The 22554-nt window shown below is 40.8% G+C and overlaps 1 protein-coding gene across 3 annotated transcripts in view; it reads left to right on the forward strand.

The window, feature by feature from the left end:
* Positions 1 to 339: 339 nt before the first annotated feature.
* Positions 340 to 22554, forward strand: part of citb (citron rho-interacting serine/threonine kinase b) — a 74006-nt gene continuing 51791 nt past the window's right edge. For 2 of the 3 annotated variants that reach the window (XM_079566829.1, XM_079566830.1), the window contains exons 1-4: positions 340 to 549; positions 11876 to 11983; positions 14701 to 14844; positions 16962 to 17081. In XM_079566829.1, coding sequence (XP_079422955.1) covers positions 11975 to 11983; positions 14701 to 14844; positions 16962 to 17081 — 273 coding nt within the window. In that variant the 5' untranslated portion in view covers positions 340 to 549; positions 11876 to 11974. The remainder of the gene's footprint in view (positions 550 to 11875; positions 11984 to 14700; positions 14845 to 16961; positions 17082 to 22554) is intronic. The other variant, XM_079566831.1, reaches the window with a different exon arrangement.

The raw sequence follows: 22554 nt of genomic DNA on the forward strand, positions 1-22554 counted from the left end.
ATCTAGTTTTGTGCCTTTTATCGTTCTGAGATGTTTTATTTATAGCCTATGGTCTTTTTCTAAAGACTTATTACAATCCAGGAGGAATAATTTGTGCTTCAGAAGATGCTCAATTTACCCCAAGGTCTTTGAATGTGATGTTAAATGCATGGTTTACAACTTTTTAGACGCTGCTGGCTGTTTGATCGACATACATTAGTGTGATTAGGTACTGCGGTAAGGCAAGATTAAGTAAAAAAACGACAGAAAAAAACAACTCGGGGGATGGTTGGAGGTTGGACGGTAAGGTTTGAGCCATTGATAGAGGAGGGTAGAGCGAGAGAGACTGTGTTCATTCTGCAGTGTGCATTGCTCTCCTCTCTCTCTCTCTCAAAGCAGTGTTCGCTAGTCGCCAGTGAGGATGACATCCGCGTATTCGCCCAAGCTCCGAATCTCTCTTTCTGGCAGGCTGCTCGCGAGGGAGACCCCACGAAACGAACAGGTTTACTGCATGTGGAGGTGCAGCATTTGAAGGGGCTGTGAGCTTCTTTCTCCCAAGGCAGTCTCTGAGTAAGTCCAATCCAAAGCATTCACTGAAGGCATGCTGTATCAGTAATTGCACTGTTGACTGAATTGTGTCCGGATTTCTGTGCATGTACAGGCTCAGAGCACGCCGTGATTGACTGGTGAATCCTTAAGTAGGGGATTTGCACTTAGCTCACGCAGCAGCCCGAACCTTGTCTGTCAAGCGCTATTTTTGGTCACGACACTCAAGCGCACAGCCTTTGTTTGCCCCTATCTTTGTATCCATATGCTTACGAGGGATTTTCACTCACACTGAAGCATGTCACTCCCTTAAATTGCTTCATTTCATTATATTTTCTCTGTAGACACTGTACTTTCATCCATCAATTTGCTTGCTTGTGAATTTTTGGCAAATCCTAAACAAGTCTTGGAAAGTTGGCGGGCAAAGTTGATCCCCATTGTCAAACCTTGAAAATAAGCGCCGCACTTATGAACTACATTTGGAATTGTTGCATAAAATATCGCTGGATTTATTAGGAAGTGATTGGAGGGAAAAAAAGTATTAAAAGAGACGGTTGGAGGAAAGTATATCTCTATGGTAACAGTAGGTTTTGCCAAGGCTAGAGGAGGAAGAGGTGAAAGGAGTTTGACGTGCCGTTCTCTGGCGCCTTTTGAGTGAGATTATAAATTACTTGAGTCTGCGGACTGGGGTTATGAAGCAGTTACAAGGCGGAATAATAATGAACGCTATTGGAGAAGCTGCGCGGAGGGACGTTGAGGGAGTGTAACATTGTAATGGGGCTACGGTGAAATAAGGAAACCATGTAATGTGATTGGATTTATGTATAGTTAATGAAGAGAAAAGTCATGAGATTGTTTAAAGAGTGCTTTTCATTGTCTTTCTAAATGACTTCACCCTTTGGACAGCATTGTATGTTTATCTTAAAAACATGGATCTGACTTTTATAGGCGTTTTAGAAAATAATGGACTTCATATGACCAGCAGAGGGCAGCCCTGCAATGATTCTACAAATAAAAACATTTATTTTTCAAGGCATTAAAATCAAGGCAACTGGTGAGTGGTAAATATCCGACCTCAGACTAGGAATAAAGGAATGCCACTCGAACTGATAAACTTGTAAACTCAGAGGTGATCCGAGCGGTCCGAGTTCAGATACGAGATGAAGATGACAATGGCGGTTCCCAGCGGAGCTAATGATAAAACTTTAACAAAAGTTTTGGTCACAGCCTTCAATAAAACGTTGCTCAGATGTTGTGAATTATCTCTGGTGTGACGAAACATTCAGATAGCGTTAGCGTCTTATTAGCTAACGGTGAGTTTGTTCAGCTGGAACGCTCTGAGGTTCAATCTCATTATTTTCAAGTGGGAAAAATCCCAGTTACGAGTTGCCTGGAACGCAGCATTACAACACACAGTATCCATGGGACTTCCTGATTGGTCAGTGCTGCCTTGCAGGCGGAGTTAGGAACAGTAGGCGGAGATAGGGAGGTCAGATCTTTTTCAGATTAAAACAAAAGTACAGGGTTTTTTCCTTTTTCTGAAATATTCTCAAAATGTGTGGAAGGTAAACTGTCAAATTGCATAAAATACCTTCAACCAAAACAGGAATGAAATAAAAATAGACCATTAGTTCCTTGTAAATCTATTGTATTGAAGCCAATAAAACACCCACTGTACAAGTCAGTAACAGTGGACAGTAATGGCTCTCACCAAGAAGTCCTTCTTTTTTTCGACTCCCTATTTTGTATCACAGCTCAAGTCCAGTTCTGTTTACTAAATTGTGCTATTGTAATAAACAAATACTTTGAGAGGGGGCTGCATATTTGAGGTTTGAAAAATCCCAAAATAACTTCAAAAATCCACCGCATCATTACTGCAAACTGGAAGCGAACAGTCAGCGATTCCCCTTCCAGCCCAGGGTTATTAAAGTTTCATTTTGAAAGACTCCAACTTTTATGAATGAGTTGAAAATGAATTAGTATGCATAGACGGTATATAGTCTTATCTAGCAAAGGTTTTAATATGATTTTAATAACAGTAAGCCTCGAGTATGCAGTCTTCTGAGTTAAGTCCTGATTTGGACCTGGTTTAGTCCTGGTGAAGACCTGCTTTCGAACTTAGCTTTAGTCAAGTCCTGCCCTAGACTTGACTTTTCTTATTTAGTCCTGGTTAAGACACATTTTTAGATCGGTTCCTGGTTTTAGATTGGTCTTGTCTTGAGCTTTGTTTTGTTGACCCTTGTTTAGTCTTGGTTTAGTTTCCGAAATCTTAGACCAATCATAGTCTTGAATTTCTGGGAGCTCTGCACAGATCAGCTCAGTTAATGCACAGGGGATTCCTGATGTGAGAGGGAGATAGCGCCTGCTGGTGCTGCATATTCCCGAGTGTCATTCTCCCAATAGTCCGGTTACTGCCGGGGCAGTGCTATTTAACAGGTGTAGGCAAGTTTGCCTGGTGGTGGACCGATTTTCTTCTTTGTAAAAACACCAAGGGCTGAACCTGCCAGTTTTAACCCAAAGTAAAGCACCACTTTCTACAAATGCCAATGTTGTACCTAATATATAACCTAATGGGTGTTCTGTTTGGACATTTTGTAGTAATTGACAGTATTTCTCATATTTTTTGAGTAGTTTAACTTTATAAATGTCAGGTTGCATGCTGTCTTCAAAGCATGTACAGTGGGGGAAAAAAGTATTTGGTCAGTTTCACATAGACATTCTATTGGATTTTGGCCAAATACTTTTTTTCCCCACTGTATATCAAGATAAACAATTATTTTGAAATGTATATGCCAAGACTACTTGGATCAGTATTTGGCCTAAAGTCATTTTAAGCTGTAAACATTACAAATTCTGTTGAATAGAGTAAATTATTTCCCTATCGTGTATGGCTGATTGTTTGATACGGGCAGTAGCTTAGGTGGTAGAGCGTTCATCCTCTGGTTTATTGTTGGAGGTTCATTTCTTGTTCCTGAGGCTGAAAAGTGCTATCTAAATGTGACAATTTACCATTTTCAGAGTAGCCCGGACTTGGACCTGGCTTAGTCTTGGTTTAGTCCTAGTATTGTTCTGCGATCCTCCCAGTCTTATATTGCACGGAAGTCCCCACTGCTCTATTAAAGCTGATGTGATTTCTCTGATGTGAGAAATGGCGCCCGCTGCTGCCTGTTCTAATGCGCCCGAGTTATTGCTCCTGTAATAAATTAATATAGGGCGGGTTCAGTCCTGAGTAAAACCTTGAGTAGTCTTTGCGTTTATGGCGTCCTTGAATCTATATAGTGCAGCGTTGAATTTCAAGTAAGTCTCCGCTGCTCTGTTAAAGCATATGTGATTTCTGATGATGTGAGAGATAGCGCCTGCTGCTGCCTATTCTCGAGTGTCATTCTCCCAGTGGCCGCCTTCAGGAGCCCACGCTGGTCCTTCTCATCTCTCTGCTTAGGATATAATGACGGACTGAGTTATTGAAGTGGGAACGCGCTTTGAATTATGGCCCACGACGTCTGTGTTATATATCCAGCCTCAGAAATGCTAACTTTGTGGCGAGTGACGGCACTGCGGGTCAGACTGATTGGCGCACATGAAAAAAGGGCTGGCATTTTGAAATCTGGTGCAATTATCGTCCGACTGCTGAGATGGGGAAAAATAGAGTTGAGTTTGTTATTTATCCAACTGTGATGCCTCGGTGATGCAGCTTTACACTGTAATTGTTTGTCTTCTGGGTGTAACAATAAAACGGCTTTTGCTCAGTTTGTTTCAAGAGATAGACATTTTAGATTAAACCTTAGCTTAAACACAACATGTTCTCCACTCCAGAATGCAATATACTGTAGTTTCAATGTCATTCTACAAATCTCTACTCCAACAATGAGCTGTTGCCGCCACAGGATTGGACCATGTCGACAATTGAGATTAACCAGAGAGATTAAGCATAGATTTAATCCCAATTCAATTAAAATTGGATACAGCCAGAATACGTGGCCTGATCAGATAAAAAAAAAAAGCCACCGGATCTGACTAACAACTGTAACTGTTCTGATCTGGGTTGCTGCAGTTGGTTAGATCTAGGTTCAGCAACACTACGTGTCCAAAGATTGAGGTCAGCCGACGACCTAAACATTCTGCATGACCAGGTTATTCCATCAGTGGCTCTATCTATCTATCTATCTATCTATCTATCTATCTATCTATCTATCTATCTATCTATCTATCTATCTATCTATCTATCTATCTATCTATCTATCTATCTATCTATCTATCTATCTATCTATCTATCTATCTATCTATCTATCTATCTATCTATCTATCTAATAAAGTTGCTGAGTACCTCCACTGCTAAATTTCACAATTTGTTTCTCAATGTATGTTATAACTTGACATACAATTTGACCCTGGACAAAATAGGAATAATAAAATTGCAATTGCATTTTTAAATACACAAAACCAAACTTTCCCTGTACAAGTGGAGCACAAGTTGCGTTGGTTGGGACTCAATCTAACACCCCTTCAATGGCTATTCTTAACATTGTAGCGTTAAGTTGTGTGGCTACAGATAAACGGGGAATAGCCAGTGCCCAATACATTGTGTGGGAGGACTTATCTTTTATTAGAAAAGTAACAGAGAGATCTTTCCTTTTGCACCGCAGCGTTCATATTTCAGTATCAGTTGGAAGGTTTTGAAGGCAAAGTTGCACTCTCTTTGCACTCACGCTCTTCTAGGTGAAGAAAAGTGAAACTGACCAAGTTAAGTATAGAATCAAGCATCATCACCCTGAGTTACTACAATGTTTGGCTGTTCTCTGTTCTCTGTTTCTCTTTTTTAGTCGTTTGTACAGAATTATTCATCCACTTAATGGACTTTGTGTAATTTATGATTTAAATATTAACCAAGATACTGTTGCTTTAACGATCAGATCACATTATGTTGAAATTGTCTAACCCATGGGGTCGTGTTCACGAGTGAGGGACGGATGGAGCGAGAGATCGATAGACGGATCGGTGCGGCGTCAGCAGTGATGCGGTCGTGTATCGGTCTGTCGTGGTGAAGACGGAGCTGAGTCGGGGGCAAAGCTCTCGATTTACCGATTGATCTACGTTCCCACCCTCACCTATGGTCATGAGATCTGGGTAATGACTGAAAGGACAAGATCGGGGATACAGGCGGCCGAAATGAGTTTCCTTCACTGGGTGGCTGGGCGCACCCTTCGAGATCGGGTGAGGAGCTCAGTTACCCGGGAGGATCTCGGAGTAGAGTTGTTGCTCCTTCACGTCGAAAGGAGCCAGCTCAGGTAGCTCGGGCATCTGTTCCGGATGCCTCCTGGTCGCCTCCCGCGGGAGGTGTTCTGGGCATGTCCTATTGGGAGGAGGGCTCGTGGAAGACCCAGAACACGCTGGTGGGACTATGTTTCCGAGCTGGCCTGGTGTCGCCTCAGGGTCCCCCCAGAACAGGTGTTGTGCGTGGATTGAGAAGTCTGGACATCTCTGCTCAGACTGCTGCCTCCACGACCCGGCCCCGGATAAAGAGGAAGAACATGGATGGTTGGATGTCTTACCCACTTCCTGTGAGCGGGGACATTTATTGTCGTCGATGGAAGAAAACAAGGTGTTCAAAGGAAATAAGTTGGCTCATTGCATGCCGATCACAAAGCAGGAAGATGAAATTAAAAAGAGACCTCAGATTACTTGTAGTGATTATTATTTATTTTTTTACTCTCTTGTCTGTTGTTTCCGCGCTAATGGTTTGGTAGTGGGGAGGAACTGCGAAAGACAGAAGCCGATCCATGTACAGCAGTGGTTCCCAAACTGGGGGGGCTCAGAGGCACTACAGTGGGTCCCCCAAAGCTTGTCTGCAAAACAAGTTCATTGAAACATTGATTTAAAAAGAAAAACACATTTATTGACTAAAATGTACCACTTTAAACCAGTATTAGCCTATAGTCGTTGCTTGCTGTTACTCTTTATGCGCTTTTTTCTTAAAGGGACTATACAGAGTTTGTATGTATGTTAAAATAATGTATTTTCCTCCCCCTACATGTTCCAGCCATGTCCTAATGTGTAGAATGAGCCCAGACGTGTTCACCACAACTGGCTTTAAAATCATAAACTGTCACTCAGAAAGGTGCTAATTCGGATCTGAAGTGCCGTCATGCACGAGTTAAATATAGAAGGTGCAGTTACACGTAAGACCTGAGATGGCAGTAGTGAGTATAAAATGGCTAACTTGCGTCTAGCCCCTTTAAATGGGAATGGTAAAACTTATTATTATTTGGGGGCCCCGTGAGAATCTCGGGTCAATAAGGGGGCCAGAATATCCCAGACTTTGAGAATGGCTGATGTATAGTATTTACGCAGTGGTTTGCCACTTCCTGAATACGGTGAATATAAACGTCTTTGATTTTCACTTACTTTAAACCAATTTTTGTTCTTGGACAACAAATTACAACAACTTTGGATGTCAAACCCCAAGTTTTAAACCCTCGGGGTAAAAAAAAAAAATAGCAGGAATGGTGCATCTCTTACAAAAAACTGAACCTGAACTAAAAGGCATGAATAAAACTACAACAAAATACAAACAAATGTAAATCCAAACAATTCCTCAGTACTGTCAGAAAGATCCCTGCGCATTTTCCTGAATCACATTTTGCGATCCACTGTCTGATGATATTTAATGTTTTTAGTCGGTAATGTGTACCACTACAGTCTTGCTCCGGCAGGTTTGTGACTCAGAGCTGCCCACGGTGCGTACAGTAAACCCGAGGCCCCGGTGTAGTGCGACACCATGACTGGGACACAACCTCCTCCTCAACAATTCTGACTCACCGTCCAAATCATTATCCAACCGACGAAATGACTGCTGCGGCCCCAAGCAAATGGTCTGCCACTATTTTGTAGTTGGCAAAATATCAGGTGTTAAGACTGTTATACCATTTCATGAAAAAAGAGGAGCTGCATTGTATTGTGAATGCATCAGCGGAACAAATGTGTCAAGTTGGAACAAGATGGCAAGGGATAAGCTACTCATACTTTGACTGTTAATTAGCATATCACTGTGCATGTGTTTAAGAGATTACAAAGCCAAAAGGAAAAGAATGTTTTGGCACAACGTCACAACACAAATAAACAATGGATTTTGTTTGGACAGTGTTTTTCAAACTGTTGTAATTTCGGGAACCCACCGTCAAATAGTCTTTGGCAAGGACCCAAAACCTGAAAATGGCCCAGTAAACCACTTTTAGTCTCATCCAAGCCCCATTATCAATATTATATCAAGAGTATATTCATTTCAATGGCCTGTACTCTGGACAAGGACTGAACGTTCTGTGATCTTGGCCCGTCTGCTCAAGGACTCCCATCGGCCCTGGGTCCCTTTAGCCTGTCCGTCCATGGGAGTGGATCTCTGTTTCTGTGGTTCTCCTTGAGGTGTCTTTTTCTTCCACTGGGTTTTTGAGTTTTTCCTCGCCGTGCTGGAGAGACACCCACGCGCCCCTTCACCACCTGCTGCTGACGCTTATTTGGACATTATGTTTTCCTGGATACTTCACTTTGCCTGAACTTAACATTGTGTGTTTACTGTTTTGTTTCATTGCTTTAGTGTTTGGTGCAGCCCTCCCGTGGTGATATTGGACTTTACAAAACCATGATTGATTGACTGATCTCGTGTTTTTAAATGCAGACTGTAGACCAGACTGTATTGCAATGACAGGGAGCGCTCTGTGCAAGCTTCAGCTTCATACCTGGCACAGTAAGTGGGATGGACTAACTACTCTGGGTGGCGCACGCACTTGTGTTTTGATCACATTTCTGTGGCGTGGCGTTTGCCCCGCGCTCTTTAATACTAGCGCGAGAGCAGGACCATCGATATATTCAGGACATGGACCGTGTTTAACTCACAGTGGGAGAAATAGTTTGTCCAGCTGTGCGCAATGTTAATGGGAAAAAGAGGAGAGCGAAGAGGAAGCAGCAAGTCGTCAGCACCGCTTGAGTTGTTGTTGCACACCACGGCGCAGCTGACTCCTAAGTAACGCCCACAGGCTGCAGGCTACTGTTTATAAAGCACTGTTTGTACGCAAGAGACCAACTTTGTCTTCTTGAGTGGAAGATCGGGCCCATTGTGTTCCTCATGCAAAAGCTGAAGCATGTGCACCCCCACGAATCTGAACATCCACAATAGGCTAATATTCCAACTAGACACTCCCGACATGAACCTGAGTCAGGATTTGGAGATGGGTCACTGTTCATCCTATATTGTACATGACAGGTAAAATATATTTTTTAGATAAAATACCATTTTACCTATACCCATTTTGCATTTTTATTAGACTTTGCAGAGGATGTGACATATCAGAAGCTGGAATTTCCATAACTGCATTGTGTTTCTAAGGAACTTGGCCTCTTCCTGTGTCACCAAAGTACTTTCATTAAACTTTCCTTCATAAGATTGCCACTTCACTGGTGTCAGACTATGATTAATACGCACCAACAAGCACCAAACACAACAAGCATTAGTAAATCCTAAAAACCTGTCAGCCGCACTTTAAGCACTGTAAGTTCTGGTCTGTGATTTGTGAAAAACATTTTTTTTAAAACACCCCCACTCCTCGGTGGCGCCAGAGGGAGCCCGGGCACCCTCACTGGCACCTGAACCCCAGCTTAAGAACCTCTGCCCAAAACAATGTCCAGATGTCATCCTCTGTGATCTGTGGCTGCTCAGAGGGAGACAGTGATTACAGAGGAGGGGCCCAGCTGCACGGGCCGTTAGCTCTCATCATCACGGGCCGTGAACCTGCTCTGGGGGTAACGCAGTGAGATCCAAATCCCATCTGCCACTGCATTTTCGGTAACCCGCTCACAAGACCCATTTACTTTCTCAAAGCTGAGAGATGTGGTTCTGGAAGCCCTTTTCCCCAGGATGGCCACATGCAAATACTGTTTTTGACATTCATTCATCACTACTTTTGCCCAATTTTGCAATGATAATTAGGACTGAGTATCATTAAACAATATCAGTATGGTATCGAAAATAGTTTTAAGTACTACTGGCATAGAAAACATAGTTTAGGTCATCCAAAATTTCTGAAAAATTGTGTGGGGAAAAAAAGGGAAAAATTAGGAGAAAAGTGAAAAAATGGGGGGACAATTGGAACATTTCGTTAAAGTACCGGTATAATTGTTTTTATTTTTTTTACCCCACCCTATGAGTTAAAGGATCATTGATAATTCATGCGTTTGGTTGTAAAACACTCATAAGTTATTCAGTGTTGGGGTCAGAACTGTAGATACAATTTCCTCCATGTTTCGGAAGCTATTGGTATCTACATCCCAATACAACTAAAAAAAGCCTTATCAATGAATAAAAAGAAAATGGAACTAAACCCTTATGCCCAATGCCCCGTCGTCAAAAACACCCGCTTCAAAAACGACCATTTTCATCGCGGGGTCATTTTCACAGTCTACAGGTGAGCCATCCATGTGCGTCGCCTTCACCCTTCAATCTCACACACTGCTCTCTGACACCTGCTCCCTCTGTGCTGGAACGTTACTGTAGAGATTGGTCATGCAAAAGATACAGCCACAAAATGAGTCCATCACACTACCCTCTTCTGAACTTGGAGAGTAGTCTGCTAGTTCTCGGAAAAGGCCTCTTCTGGTAAGCAGGCTTTTACTCCTTGGCGGTATTGTTGCAGTCTCAATTGGACCCATTGTATTTGTGGTTACATTTGAGTTGAAGGCCATGGTTAAGGGAGGTTTTTTGTACATGGTTCTGGTTTATTTTTAGTCTACTTTAGCCATATAGCTCAGTCTTGGTTTCTGCTTTAGCACCAGGCTTGTGCTGGTGAACTAATACACCAAAGAGCAAAGTATTTTTAGATTAGTCTTGCATTGTTTAAAAAGTTTGAGATAAGTGTAGATTGTGACGATCATGTAGGAACTTACAAAGCAGCTGTTGTTTACAAAGTGCTCTATCTTTCCTCTTGAAACAAGGATTTTACTTTTAAATAGCCTTTGCATCATCAAAATCACAGCAGTGCAGTTTAGCTTAACTTAACTCAGACTGATGAGAAATAATATCAAGAGCCAAATAAACAAAATCAGTGATTGTTTTTTTTTTCCAAAAGTGTTCTCTTCAAACTTGTGTGCATGTGTTCTGTTGAGACTCATTTGCCTTTTAGACTAAGAAATATTCGTATTCAATTGCAATTCAAACTGAAAAGACTCACAGAAACCGATTACAAACATTAGAAGAGTTTTATTGGTCATGTTCTGGTGCTCAGACCCCGGTGGAAGACAGCGAATCAACGGTATGAAATACATGGGTGCGATGAATGGATGTAGAGTCTACAACCCCAGACTTTAATATAGTAATTTGAAGTGTCCAAATCCAGAGAAAAGTCTATAAGTAGATCTCAAAATGACTGTATACTGATGTTACTGGGGTTGAGCGCGTTGCTGTAGGGAGGAGTGGGAGGTGATGCTTTTTATAGATCTTTTCTGCGCGTCGGTCTTTTTCTGCCTCTCTCTCGATCACAAAAGCTGCCAAATATATCCAGCGGTGGTTAAGGAGGCAAACACATAGTGCTATTTATAGCCACCGCTCGAATCGAGATGAGCACAGATCTGGACAAAAGGTGGGGGGGGGGAACAGCATCGCTTAGCAACAGATGCGTGAAAGTGATGTATTGTCATAGTAGTTGGTATGGTATATTTATAGACTTTCTGTCCTTGGGCAAGACACTTCACTGTATAAATAACTGCATAAAAAGTTATTTATACACAAAGCACTAGTTTTGGGTTTAAATGCTAATATCTTCTTGTTCAGGCATAAAGGAATTTTCCTTGAAGCTCATAATTGACCTGAAGTCATTTATTGGTACTTTAGAAGAGGAACATTTGGATTGGTTTCTTTATTTCGAACAATAATAAGGAAAAACACTCATTATCTTTATGTTGTGTTTTCCATCGTTTTCTCTCTCACTTTCCTATTTTGTCTTTTTGTGCTGCACAACATCGAGATACCTAAAGAACCCTTTGTTGATTGACGTGTTGTGCATAAATGAAGCTTGACAACAAAATCTCACCCATGAATCACTGTCATGTTCATAAGTTTTTTCAATAAGAACAACACCGTATGCCTAAAACAGATTTTGTATCGACTTCTCAGCTTCCTGCAACTACCACCACTAAAACATATACAGCCCTGTATAATGAGCCGCACTTGTCTGCAAAAGGTCGTATTCTTTGCTCGACTGTAGTGTTTTACATAAGGGCTCTGAGTTGGCTCTTCACTCGAGTGGCTGCTCGCTTTTTGATTGGGCCATTGTCGCTCATACGTTTCTGTTTTATTCTTTTCCCGCAGATAAGGGACTGCTCCACTCCACTCTGTAAATAAGACCGACTTGTAACACCCAGGCAGGCAGCATTTTGTGACAAACTGAACGGAGAGAGGCAACAGATCATGTCCCAGGTAAGATGTTATGTCTTACAGAAATGAAGGACTTACCCAGACCAGTTGAAGGTATTACTTTTGGTCTGAAATGGATGCGAGTCCTCGTCCCATGTAAATCAAACCCATCATTCATAACAGGCACTGCCTTTTTAATGTTTTTATTCACTAGAGCTGCATGATATATATAGAAATAAAACTTGTCAGCCGTTTTGATGTTGAGGGTACGTGCGTTTACATAATTTTCACTGTAAGCCTGGGATGCAAACCGTAAGAACTTAAAGTCCCATCGGCCCCATCAGCCCCTGCAGTGCCTGCTCCCACACATGCTACAACTACACTCTCAGCCTGTGCTCGTGATAATCACAGAACTCTGCCATGAGGATGCTCGTGGGATTTAGAGTGAAAAGTTGGCATCTGTCCAAAAAAGTAAAGTCCATTTCAACTGTTTTTAAATGTAGAAGCTACTACTTTATCATAATGACAATAAACACCCAAATTTCAGTTCTGCTGACATTTATGCTGCTATGGCATAAATAATGAATATACTAATTAAGTACCATAGTTTAATCAAATCACCAAACTCATTTGTTTTAATATATATTAATATTGTGATGTTCACGATATACATTTGTATCGTTGATTGCACTGACTGAATGTTGGCCCATGATTCCCGAGGGAGGGAATCGTCAATTTCAACAAGATAGAAGTCTGAAGTCTGAAACGGAACTTTTGCACATTTCAAGTCACCATGCACTTTTCCTCCCGACTGTTTTGGCAAAATGTGTTAAAATCTCAGTAAAAATCACATGGACGACCTCAGTGATTGTGGCTTCTCGTTATTTTCATTTTGCGTCACCTGACACTGCAATAACAATATTTTGCAATAACAATACTTTGGTGATGTACAGTACAGTTCAGTTCTGCAGCATCATTATAATGTCAAATATATGAAGTACTTTCCCTTGGACTCTCGTCGTTAGACAGAGCCCGACACATGCCATATTGCACCAATCATGTCTTGTATGTTGTGAATGTTGTGATTGCGGTGACTGGGTGCGAGTGGTGCTATACAGTAAGTGCTGTGTGACTGTGGCCCTGCTGTTTCTCCGTGGCTCCTGTAGCTCCTAATGCTTTAATGGCACGGCTAATTCTATCAGAGCTCCCTGCCCTGACATCTGCCACTACTCCTCGGACTCAGCCTCGGAAAAACAACGGCGTAAACATGGCAGCAGTCACAAACAATACGGAAGCTGGGTGTTAAAACGACAGGGAGAAGATTTTGGTGTGTTTGTGTATGGGTTGCCAGGAAACAAGAGGTCCAGAGGAAGACTAAACTGGACATTTTTGGATGTAGTGAAAAAAGGACATGAAGTTGTGATTGAAGAGGATGCAGGATATTGTGAGCCTGGTCCTCTGCTCACAGTCAATCTCAAACCCAATCCAAAATACGTTTTCCATCAATCTAATCATAGAGTCATAGTTCGTAACACGTCACTCGAATGCGAAAGACTCAAGGTGCTTATTTGGCAGAAGACGATGCCGTTTCTCAGTCTCCTCCTGTATGATTTGGAACATTTTATTACACGTTCTCATACTCCACGATGTTGGACAGAGCACGCGTGTCTCTGATTCTTTAATCCACCTGTCGACCATGGACTTCAAAAGGCTTGAGGATAACACCAGGTCCCAAACTACGCGTCTTTGTAAAGTAGAGGAAAAGTGAGTGGTCTGGCCGGCCAATGTTGGCTCGGAGATTGATGGATGAAGATCACTTTCGACCCAAAATTGGAAACTCCAAAGAATGATATGAGGTTGAAGAGAAATGATAGCCTGGCATGAAAAATCCGGGTGATACAAATCAAATCCAGATCTCAGTTTCAAATCCCACACAAAACAGACAAAAGAGTTCAATTTAATTTGTCCAACTTCAGATTCATCAGAAAATCCATGCCACCCAAGCAGCTAAAATGTTCATACACACAATGATTTTTTTTCTCACATAATCTTCTGCCTCAAGCCAACCACACCACAGCCAAACCATTACAGTCCTTACACAAAGCAGGTAATAAAAGTATTAAAAGTAGTATTAGTATCAAATTCACCAACATCTGTCCAATTCATCAAATCTCAGTGATTTCATAGGTCAAAGATCAACCAATAGTCGCTTCACTAGAGGAGCATCAAGAGAAGACTGTATGTTACCACTCAGAGAAAACGCTCTCTCTGTCAGGGCTTCAAAAGAGTGGAACAGTCTCCCAACTACAATAAGAGAAATACCTTTATTCCGCTCTCACCTTCAAAACTGGCTCTTATCATCGGTCAACCTGTCAGCATTGAACCTGCATGTGTTTGTTCTGTACATTTTTCTTTGCATATTGACATTTTCCACTGCCTTTCTTAGCTTTCTGCGCATTGTATGTTTTTGTCTTTCTGTTGCTTTTATTGTTCTTACTTAGAACAAACCTAGACTCTTACTGTCTTATTGTTCGCTGCTGTGCTGCTCTGTCACTGTCATTTATTGTTCTTCTCTCCTTTGTCCATTTGCTCGTCTGCTTCACTGTTGGACTCTCCTACTGCAACTATGTGATATAATGCTTTTTTTTTAACCCCTGCACTTTTTTGTAGGTTGGACTCTGAGCACCCGCACCATCCCCATAGGTTTCAAATGACCTGCAAATATTATACATAAGCAATGTCAAAAATACCGATTAAGTGGTTGGGTTTGTTCTTTGCAGGTGGAGCAGGAGGTCTCGCTGGTCCAGAGGAAGATGTCTGATCTGGAGTCCGTTTTGCAGCAGAAGGACATTGAACTGAAGGCTTCAGAGACGCAGAGGACCATTTTAGAGCAAGACCTGGCAACCTACATCACCGAGTGCAGCGTGAGACAGTGTTTTATGTTTTAATGTTATATGCACTGAGCCTGAGATTCACGCACTCGTTGCAAAAGCAGAACAAAAATTAAACAAAAATGCACAGTAGCTTAACAATGTGCAAATGTTTTAATACAGTTCCATTTAAGCTTTATTCTGGTCCTGATTTTTGCATTTGCTAGATCGTACCATGTTGAAACAGTTTAGTAAAATACTGCAATAATAGCATGATCGCAATATTTAAAGGGGTATTTTAGGATTTTTGACATAGGGCCTCATTTCCTAGTCATCCCGAGTGTTGGTGATTTCTGAAGATATATATATATATTTCTTATTCATGCAGTCCGTACATTATAAGAGTTTAGTGGTGCTAGGCTAGTACATGTCTATGGTAACTTGTAGCCTGCATTAAAAACCTCTTCAAAATCATCAGGTCGTCCTCCAAACGTTGCCATATCTGATTTGTAGAAAGCTCCTTTGTGAATTCCACGCGTCGTAATGTCGGCCACAGGTAAACAAACTACTGTAGATCTGGTAACCTAGCAGATCACTCCGCCGCTGTGTAGCTTACAACCAGTAAGCTGATGCTGCTCAAATATAAGTTCTTTTAAATGCAAAATGGTTATATTTAAAAAAATATATATATATTCAGTCAACACAGACATATCGGTGGTCTGGTGTTATAAGTGATTTGCGTCAGGTGCACTGTCCTTGGGTCAGACTGTTTTTAATGCAGGCTACTAGTTACCATAGACATGCACTTGCCTAGCACCACTAAACTCTTCAAATATAAAGACTGCATGAATAAAAAAAAAAAAAAATCAACAACACTCTGGATAACAAGGAAATGAGGCCCTATATTTTTCTCATATTCTGCGGCCCTTCTTCCTTTTTACTACTAAGCTAATTTGCTTGTAAAGGTATAAACCACAGTTTGAGTTGGATTTGAAAATATTACATGATGACTCTAGAATCAGGACTTTTGCCGTGTGCAGATGACATTGTGCTGCCTAAATGATTGAATAGTTGTAAAATTTGCCATTTCAAATACGATTGCGTCTAATCATGCAGCCATAGCATGCGTGTGCACAACATACGGTGTGAATGCCATGGCATTCAGATAATTTCATGCAAAACATATGGAGCGCTAGAGAAGGAGCCTACAAGCTCTGCATTCTGATCACTGGCCTTGATTAACTTGTTTATATAAAGAACCATGCTGTGTGCATTTAGTGATTGCAGTTGTAACAAATCGTTGAAGGCCAATCACACTGAACACACATTAAAAAAACACCTGCGTAGAATTTAACTTTTCGACATTTAGTCACAGAAAGAATGTGGAACAAATCCCTCAGACAAAAATGATGAGGTTTGACAAAAATGGATTTTCTGAAACACTGAATAACAAACTTGCCCCCACCCTCCCATCTGTGATATGTGATCACATTTTAAAATGTCATCAGTACAATGACATGTCGATTATTACAGAGGCACGTGAGCTAACCAATCCGCTGAACTATAGCCGCACACTCAGAGCTTTGTGGGCTCCCGTGCCGTGGAAAAGAGTGCAATCCGTTTATGGTGCTTGCTGTTTTATTTCACATTTCCAATCAGAATTTCCCACTCTGGATTGTCTCTCTACACGGGGTGTGGCTCATTACATGTAAGAGGCAACTATGAATGTTATACCATTAAAGAAGTAGTGGGAATTTGTGGGAAATAGAATATCACACTGGTTCGAACAGGCCTTTAGCTCGTCTGCTTTTTATTCTGTGTTTTGTTGCAATGTCACCATAGGATAATGAGAAAAACAATTTTAGACGCGAGGGTCTCTGATGTTCTTAACACATGTTTAATGCAGCAAAAGAAAATCTCAGAAGAAAATTAATGTTTTATAAAAAAGTTTTGGTTAAAACTGCCCAGTGTTTATCAAAATAGTAAAATTATGCTACATAAATAACATTTTCAATTCAATACTTTATTTCGGGCACTAAAATAATAGTCCATATAAAACAAGAAAAATGGTCTTCTCACTGAAAGTGTTTGATCCATATCTGTTTATTGTTAAACAGTTTCCTGAATATTGTTCTGTGGGGTCCGTATGATTTCACTGTTATTGTGTGCAGAGTCTGAAGCGCAGTTTGGAGCAGGCTAGAATGGAGGTGACACAAGAAGACGACAAAGCTCTTCAGCTTCTCAACGACATCCGCGAACAGAGCAACAAGCTTCAGGAAATCAAGGAACAGGTACCGGCAAAACACAGAGAGGTTTTAGTACAACCATCACAGGCACCACTTCAACCAACACGGCATCACATTTCACTCCGAATAGAAAACAGTCAAATTAAGCTTTTATCTCATTAAAAGAAGACTGGCTCCTCAGACCTGACTCGTAACTCTGAGTCGAGCGGGACATCACCAACTCATCTCCATGGAGATGTTGTTTTGCATTGACTACAGGTACATGAGGTTTAAATACTTTCATTTTTCTCCCAAATGCTCTGTTTTAGCCATTTTCCAAAATAGCAGTGACCTTTCTCTGTGGAGTGCACATGTTCTCTCCGTGCCTGCAAAGGTTTCCTCAACATATACAACAGGACCCCCTCTGGTGTCAGCACTTCTCTGAAACTAGTTTTCCTCACCCATCTGTACCCGTGCTCGTCTCTGCTTCTGCGGGGCAAAGTTAGCTCTCAGTTTTGCTTCTAGTGATGCAAGTGATGCCTGCAAATGTTTGTAGCATAAATCCAGTACTTATGCAAACACTTTTAGACTTTTTTGATATTACATTTTAAATGTGGCAACTGATTTATTCAGATGAAAATCTAGTTCTATATTGCTATAAAATTGTAAATGTGCCAGATTATAGCTGTTAATTTACATGTGTAAAATGCAATGTAATGGTATGTTGTAGGTCTAAAGCCCTCGTTTGAAAAAGTCTCTAACTTCAGTTGGTTTAGAGAGTTGTAATCAAAATATTTTCTCAAATACAAGAAGAAAACGTATGCTGGGAAAATTTCACAGTTTTCACTGTTGCCTTTTTATTTAAGGCCCAGTACCTGTTTGATATGTGTAGTAGTGGAATTAATTGCTTTTGTCCCTCTTCAGTATTGTAAAAGCAGAGGTCTACAAACAAATTACAAAGCATTTTTATTGATCATGAACTAGTAGTTTTGCTCCGTGAAAGTAGTGAAACATGCTTTTAAAGTCATCCCTGTGAAGAATTGGGATGTGTTTGTTAATTAGTTAACAGTTAGACATGAGTTTGAACCACAACTCTTATAATTTTTCACTGTTCAATCAAATGAACAGTGAAAAGAGAGTTTTGTTGTCGTTTCAGGCCATTTTGCAACAAAATAGAGCTAAATGGGACAAATCAGTTTTTGAAGCACATAAACCTTGTTTTTTAGACAGTGTTTTCTCATGTTTTATTATGTTGTCATGTTGAAACCGTTTGGTCGTCACTCAGAATAGTTGGCAATCAAGCAACTAAATGTTTATTATAAATTACTTTGCTCGATACCTCAAAACTAAGTACTCCCTCATGTCTTACTGCTGCCTCCTTTTTCATCTGCACATGCAAAATGTGAGATGTAATGGCATTATTGCAGAAAAGCATGTAGTGAATTTACCATGCACAGTCAGCCTCAGCAGCAAATAGCATCTGGGTTGGAGTGTGTGCATTCATGTCCATTACACAGCGTTACTCAGAGCCGCCAGCTGCTTGAATAGAGCTACGACAGACAAACGACATCTCAACTTGGTCATCTTTCTCTTGGCATTATGCACCAATTCTTCTAAAAAGGTAATAGAAAATGAACCTGCTTCCCTCTGCCTACACGGGAGCGCTGTTTCCAAGCACCCGCTACATTGTGCAACGGTTGCTGTGGAGACTGGAGTCCCGTACCTACGAGAGGAGAGAGAGAGAGAGAGGCCAATGCAGTGGGCACGCGGTCGTGACAAGCGCAGCCTATTCGAAGAGTGCAGTTTTTGACCAATACTTAATTCACAGCGAATGACACTTACATCGCACTGTCATCTGGCGCCAAATATGTGTCGTACTACGGAGTTGTGGCTGAGAGACCGGCGGTTACTCAGATTTGTGTAGGATTTCTAGTTTGTGTGTGTGCGTTAAATGGGCACTTTTGAAAAACGGATTTGCATTCGTATTTCGTGGTTCATTTTGTTGCGAAACACCGAGGCAAAGTTTGTGCAACTCTCTGGTGGGAAGTGAAAGCTAAAGAAGAGGCATATTGCTCGGTGTCGCTCAGCTGTGAAGCTGTCACTCACTGATGACCATTGAAGACCGTAAAAAAACGATATGAAAAAGAGCATCAGGGGAGATCTGACAGACTAAAATTAGCCTGTTGCCAAGCGGTTTACGTTCAGCTACAGTTGATTAACTTGTCTAATTGGTGGTATGGGCGGCTTCTGTCAGAGATTTGAAATATATATATAAGTTTACACAACTTTAATCCATAATGGCATTACAGACACGACCTTCCAGTGAATTTCAGTGTTGTCCTCTGAAGCAGAAACTAATGTGAATGTTCTAATGCAGTGTTTTTCAATCTTTGTTGAGCCAAGGCACATTTATTTAATTGAGAAAATCACGAGGCACACCACCAGCAGAAAATTTTCTCATCAAAGTGTCTGGAACACCGCATAGTCTCACTAACTACCTGATATGGAAGAGTATAATATGGTTACTCTGCCGATCACTAGACAGCATAGACACTCAAAAACAGTACACTGTTTGTGGATAATTTCCCAAGGCACACCAGACAATATCTCACGGCACACTAGTGTGCCACGGCACGGTGGTTGAAAAACACTGTTCTAATGCTCCATTCCCACTCAGACGCCACACAAACAACCAGCTTTCATTTTCCTGAATTATCTAGTTCAGTGGTTCTCAACTAGTTTGTCTTTGAGTCCAACCTGCACTTCATTAACAAGATGCAGCACAAACAAAAATATTAGTCTAGATTTATAGTCAAAACAGTTTGAGCTTGTTATTGTAAATATAAAGTTATGATTTTATCTCTGTGACGGTCTGCTGTTTTAGTGATATATCGTCTTGTCATAATTCAATGTTTTGTTTGGTTTTCTTTGTAAGGCCACTAGATTGTGCTCATTGACCAAACACAAATGCCCAGTGCCCTCTCACACTCCCTATTGGTCAAACTCTGTGTGAATGACAGGTGGATGTATCTATGGATGTCAAGATCAACCGGCTTTAACGATTAGCTCGATTATAAAAGGACACGCTCGGTTAACCATAAGGATTTTCGAGGCTCCTGTTAAATTTTCTGGTCCACTTTATATCTAAAAGATGACCAAGGCGTTGTTGTCGCTGATGGACTTCCCTCATGCAAACCCTGTCCTCAGAAAGTTAAAGCAAAAGGCGCCAAATACGTCAAACAACATCTTTATAATCCGTCGCTGTATTTGTCCAAATCAAGGTAACAAATTACATAATCCCAGAAAAAGCCTCCACAACTGGCCCAGGATGCACTCGAAAAGCAAATGTGCTCCTCTCTGCTTCACCGTAATAAACAGAAAGGAAAGCAAAACTGTGCACCCATGCGCACACAGGTGAAATCAGCTGTTCATTAGTGCACTGTTGATCCATTGTTGTTGTTGTTCATCAAAACATCGGACAGAAAGTTAAGCTTTGTAAGTATCAGTTTTAATATTATAAAACTTAGTCTGGTCTAGATTGCGGCCTAAAAATAATATACAGTATCATGAAACACTTGGCCTTAAAAAGTGAAGAGTTAGCATTTAATTCATCATGAACAATTCATAAGTTAAGTGTGACTAACATTTAATAACTATGAATAAGTGAAGTATTTGTGAAGAACTATTCATTATGAATTAGGCATTAACTGTAATAGTTAAAAGGACTAGATGCTAGTTGGTCATTTTATACTCACTACTGCCACCTCAGGTCTTACGCATAACTGCAGGTTCTATATTAAGCTCTTGCATGACGGCACTTCGGACCCGAATTAACACCTTTTGAGTGACAGTGCAGGATTTTACAGGTCTGGGCTCATTTTACATATTAGGACATTACTGGAACATGTAGGAGGAGGAAAAAATCTGTATAGTCCTTTTATGTAGTTATTAAATGTTATTTACTCCTCACTAATGAAGTGTTCATGTTGAATTAAGTGTTAACGCGTCATTTATCAAAGCTAAATAAAGTGTAGTTAATATAAAGTGTTACCTAGTTTGTATTGTTTTGTATTATTCAATGTATTTTTTAAATGCAAACGTGTCTTGAAGCCTTTTTACTTTTAGAAACAGTGGCTGTTTACATGTTCGAGCGTTAGTAAAGCATTTTAAATACAAAAACTAAAAATCTCACTTGTGCCCCTTCATTAGGTTGATAATTGTGAATAATCGTAAAATTGCAATATTTTCTCACACAACAATCGAGACTCAAAAATTTGTAACCAAACACAATGAAGCGTGAACTCTCTGAAGCCGCACGGGGCCTTAGTTACCTCTTAAAGGTGATCTGTGCATGTTAATTGTTTTATGAATCAAAATGTGTATCTGCTCACTAAAATAGTGATGTGAATTTCTTGGCCTATCCCCCTCCCCTAATTTATGGATTATAAATAAATCCTCACTGAATTTTGTTCATTCAGCTCATTTAATTATGATCAGCTCTTTATACAATTGGCTCTATTACACGCAAATTTGTTCAAACCGTTTAAGGCCATTGAACTGTGTAACCTCTCAGCGTGAATGTTTTGGGGAAATGGGATAATTTTCCGTTCCAGATTAGGGCTAAAATAAAATGCTTTCTGATTGACATTCTAAAACAAAGGCAATAAAAGAGGCGATAAACTGTCTGAGAGTAGTGTATGTGAAGCTCCCTGTCTGTGCCTCTCAGTGGGGCTCTCGCTGCTAAATCCAGCATTTCATCTCGAGCAGCATCTGTCCCACGCTGCGCTCATGTGACTGCTCCGTTTGTCAGCTTTATGGAGAAACATGTGGCGATGGATCAACAAGGACAACAGGGAAGAGATTGTGGCTTTCAGTTCAGAGCCGGCGCAAAGACACTGATATATTTATGATGCACGACTGATCAAAGTGCCTCATTTGAAATTGCTCGTGAAATCTTGTGACTGAAAATGTAGGTGGGCAAATATAGAGGCCAGTGTAGATCATACATAAACAAAAATATATAAACAAAATACATATCTAGTCAGTGTCTTTCCTACGTCTACCATGATAATTACTAGGGCTAATTACTAGGGCCGGACTGCGACCCGGAGGCCCCAATACACACTAATGGAATCACGAAGAAGAAGCCAACAGGCAAAGCTAACTGCAGGCTAGCGCCACTTAAACAGTATTTACAGCCAAGTTTGAGTGAAAAAAAATATTCTCCCTTTGTCTTTTCAGCGCAGCATTTACTCTCACAGACAATTAATAAGTAAAAAACTGCAACATGCTACAACACCTGCAGTGGCACTTATGGCCTCTAGGGGCATACGTTAATTAGTTCTGCTTTAAAGTTGATGTGGTTAACACCTGTTTTGGTGCTGAGGATACTTTTAAAATGTGTCGGCCATTTACAGTTTTCAAAATGTTTTACTCAATGGCTGACTGATTTATATTCTGTATAACCTTTAGAAACTCAACTTTGCTTTCTCATTCAATTAATTCAGAGTAAAGTATTGTTTGTTATAATGACGTGCAT

Source organism: Gobius niger, assembly GCF_951799975.1.
Source record: "Gobius niger genome assembly, chromosome: 1".
NCBI lineage: Eukaryota > Metazoa > Chordata > Actinopteri > Gobiiformes > Gobiidae > Gobius > Gobius niger.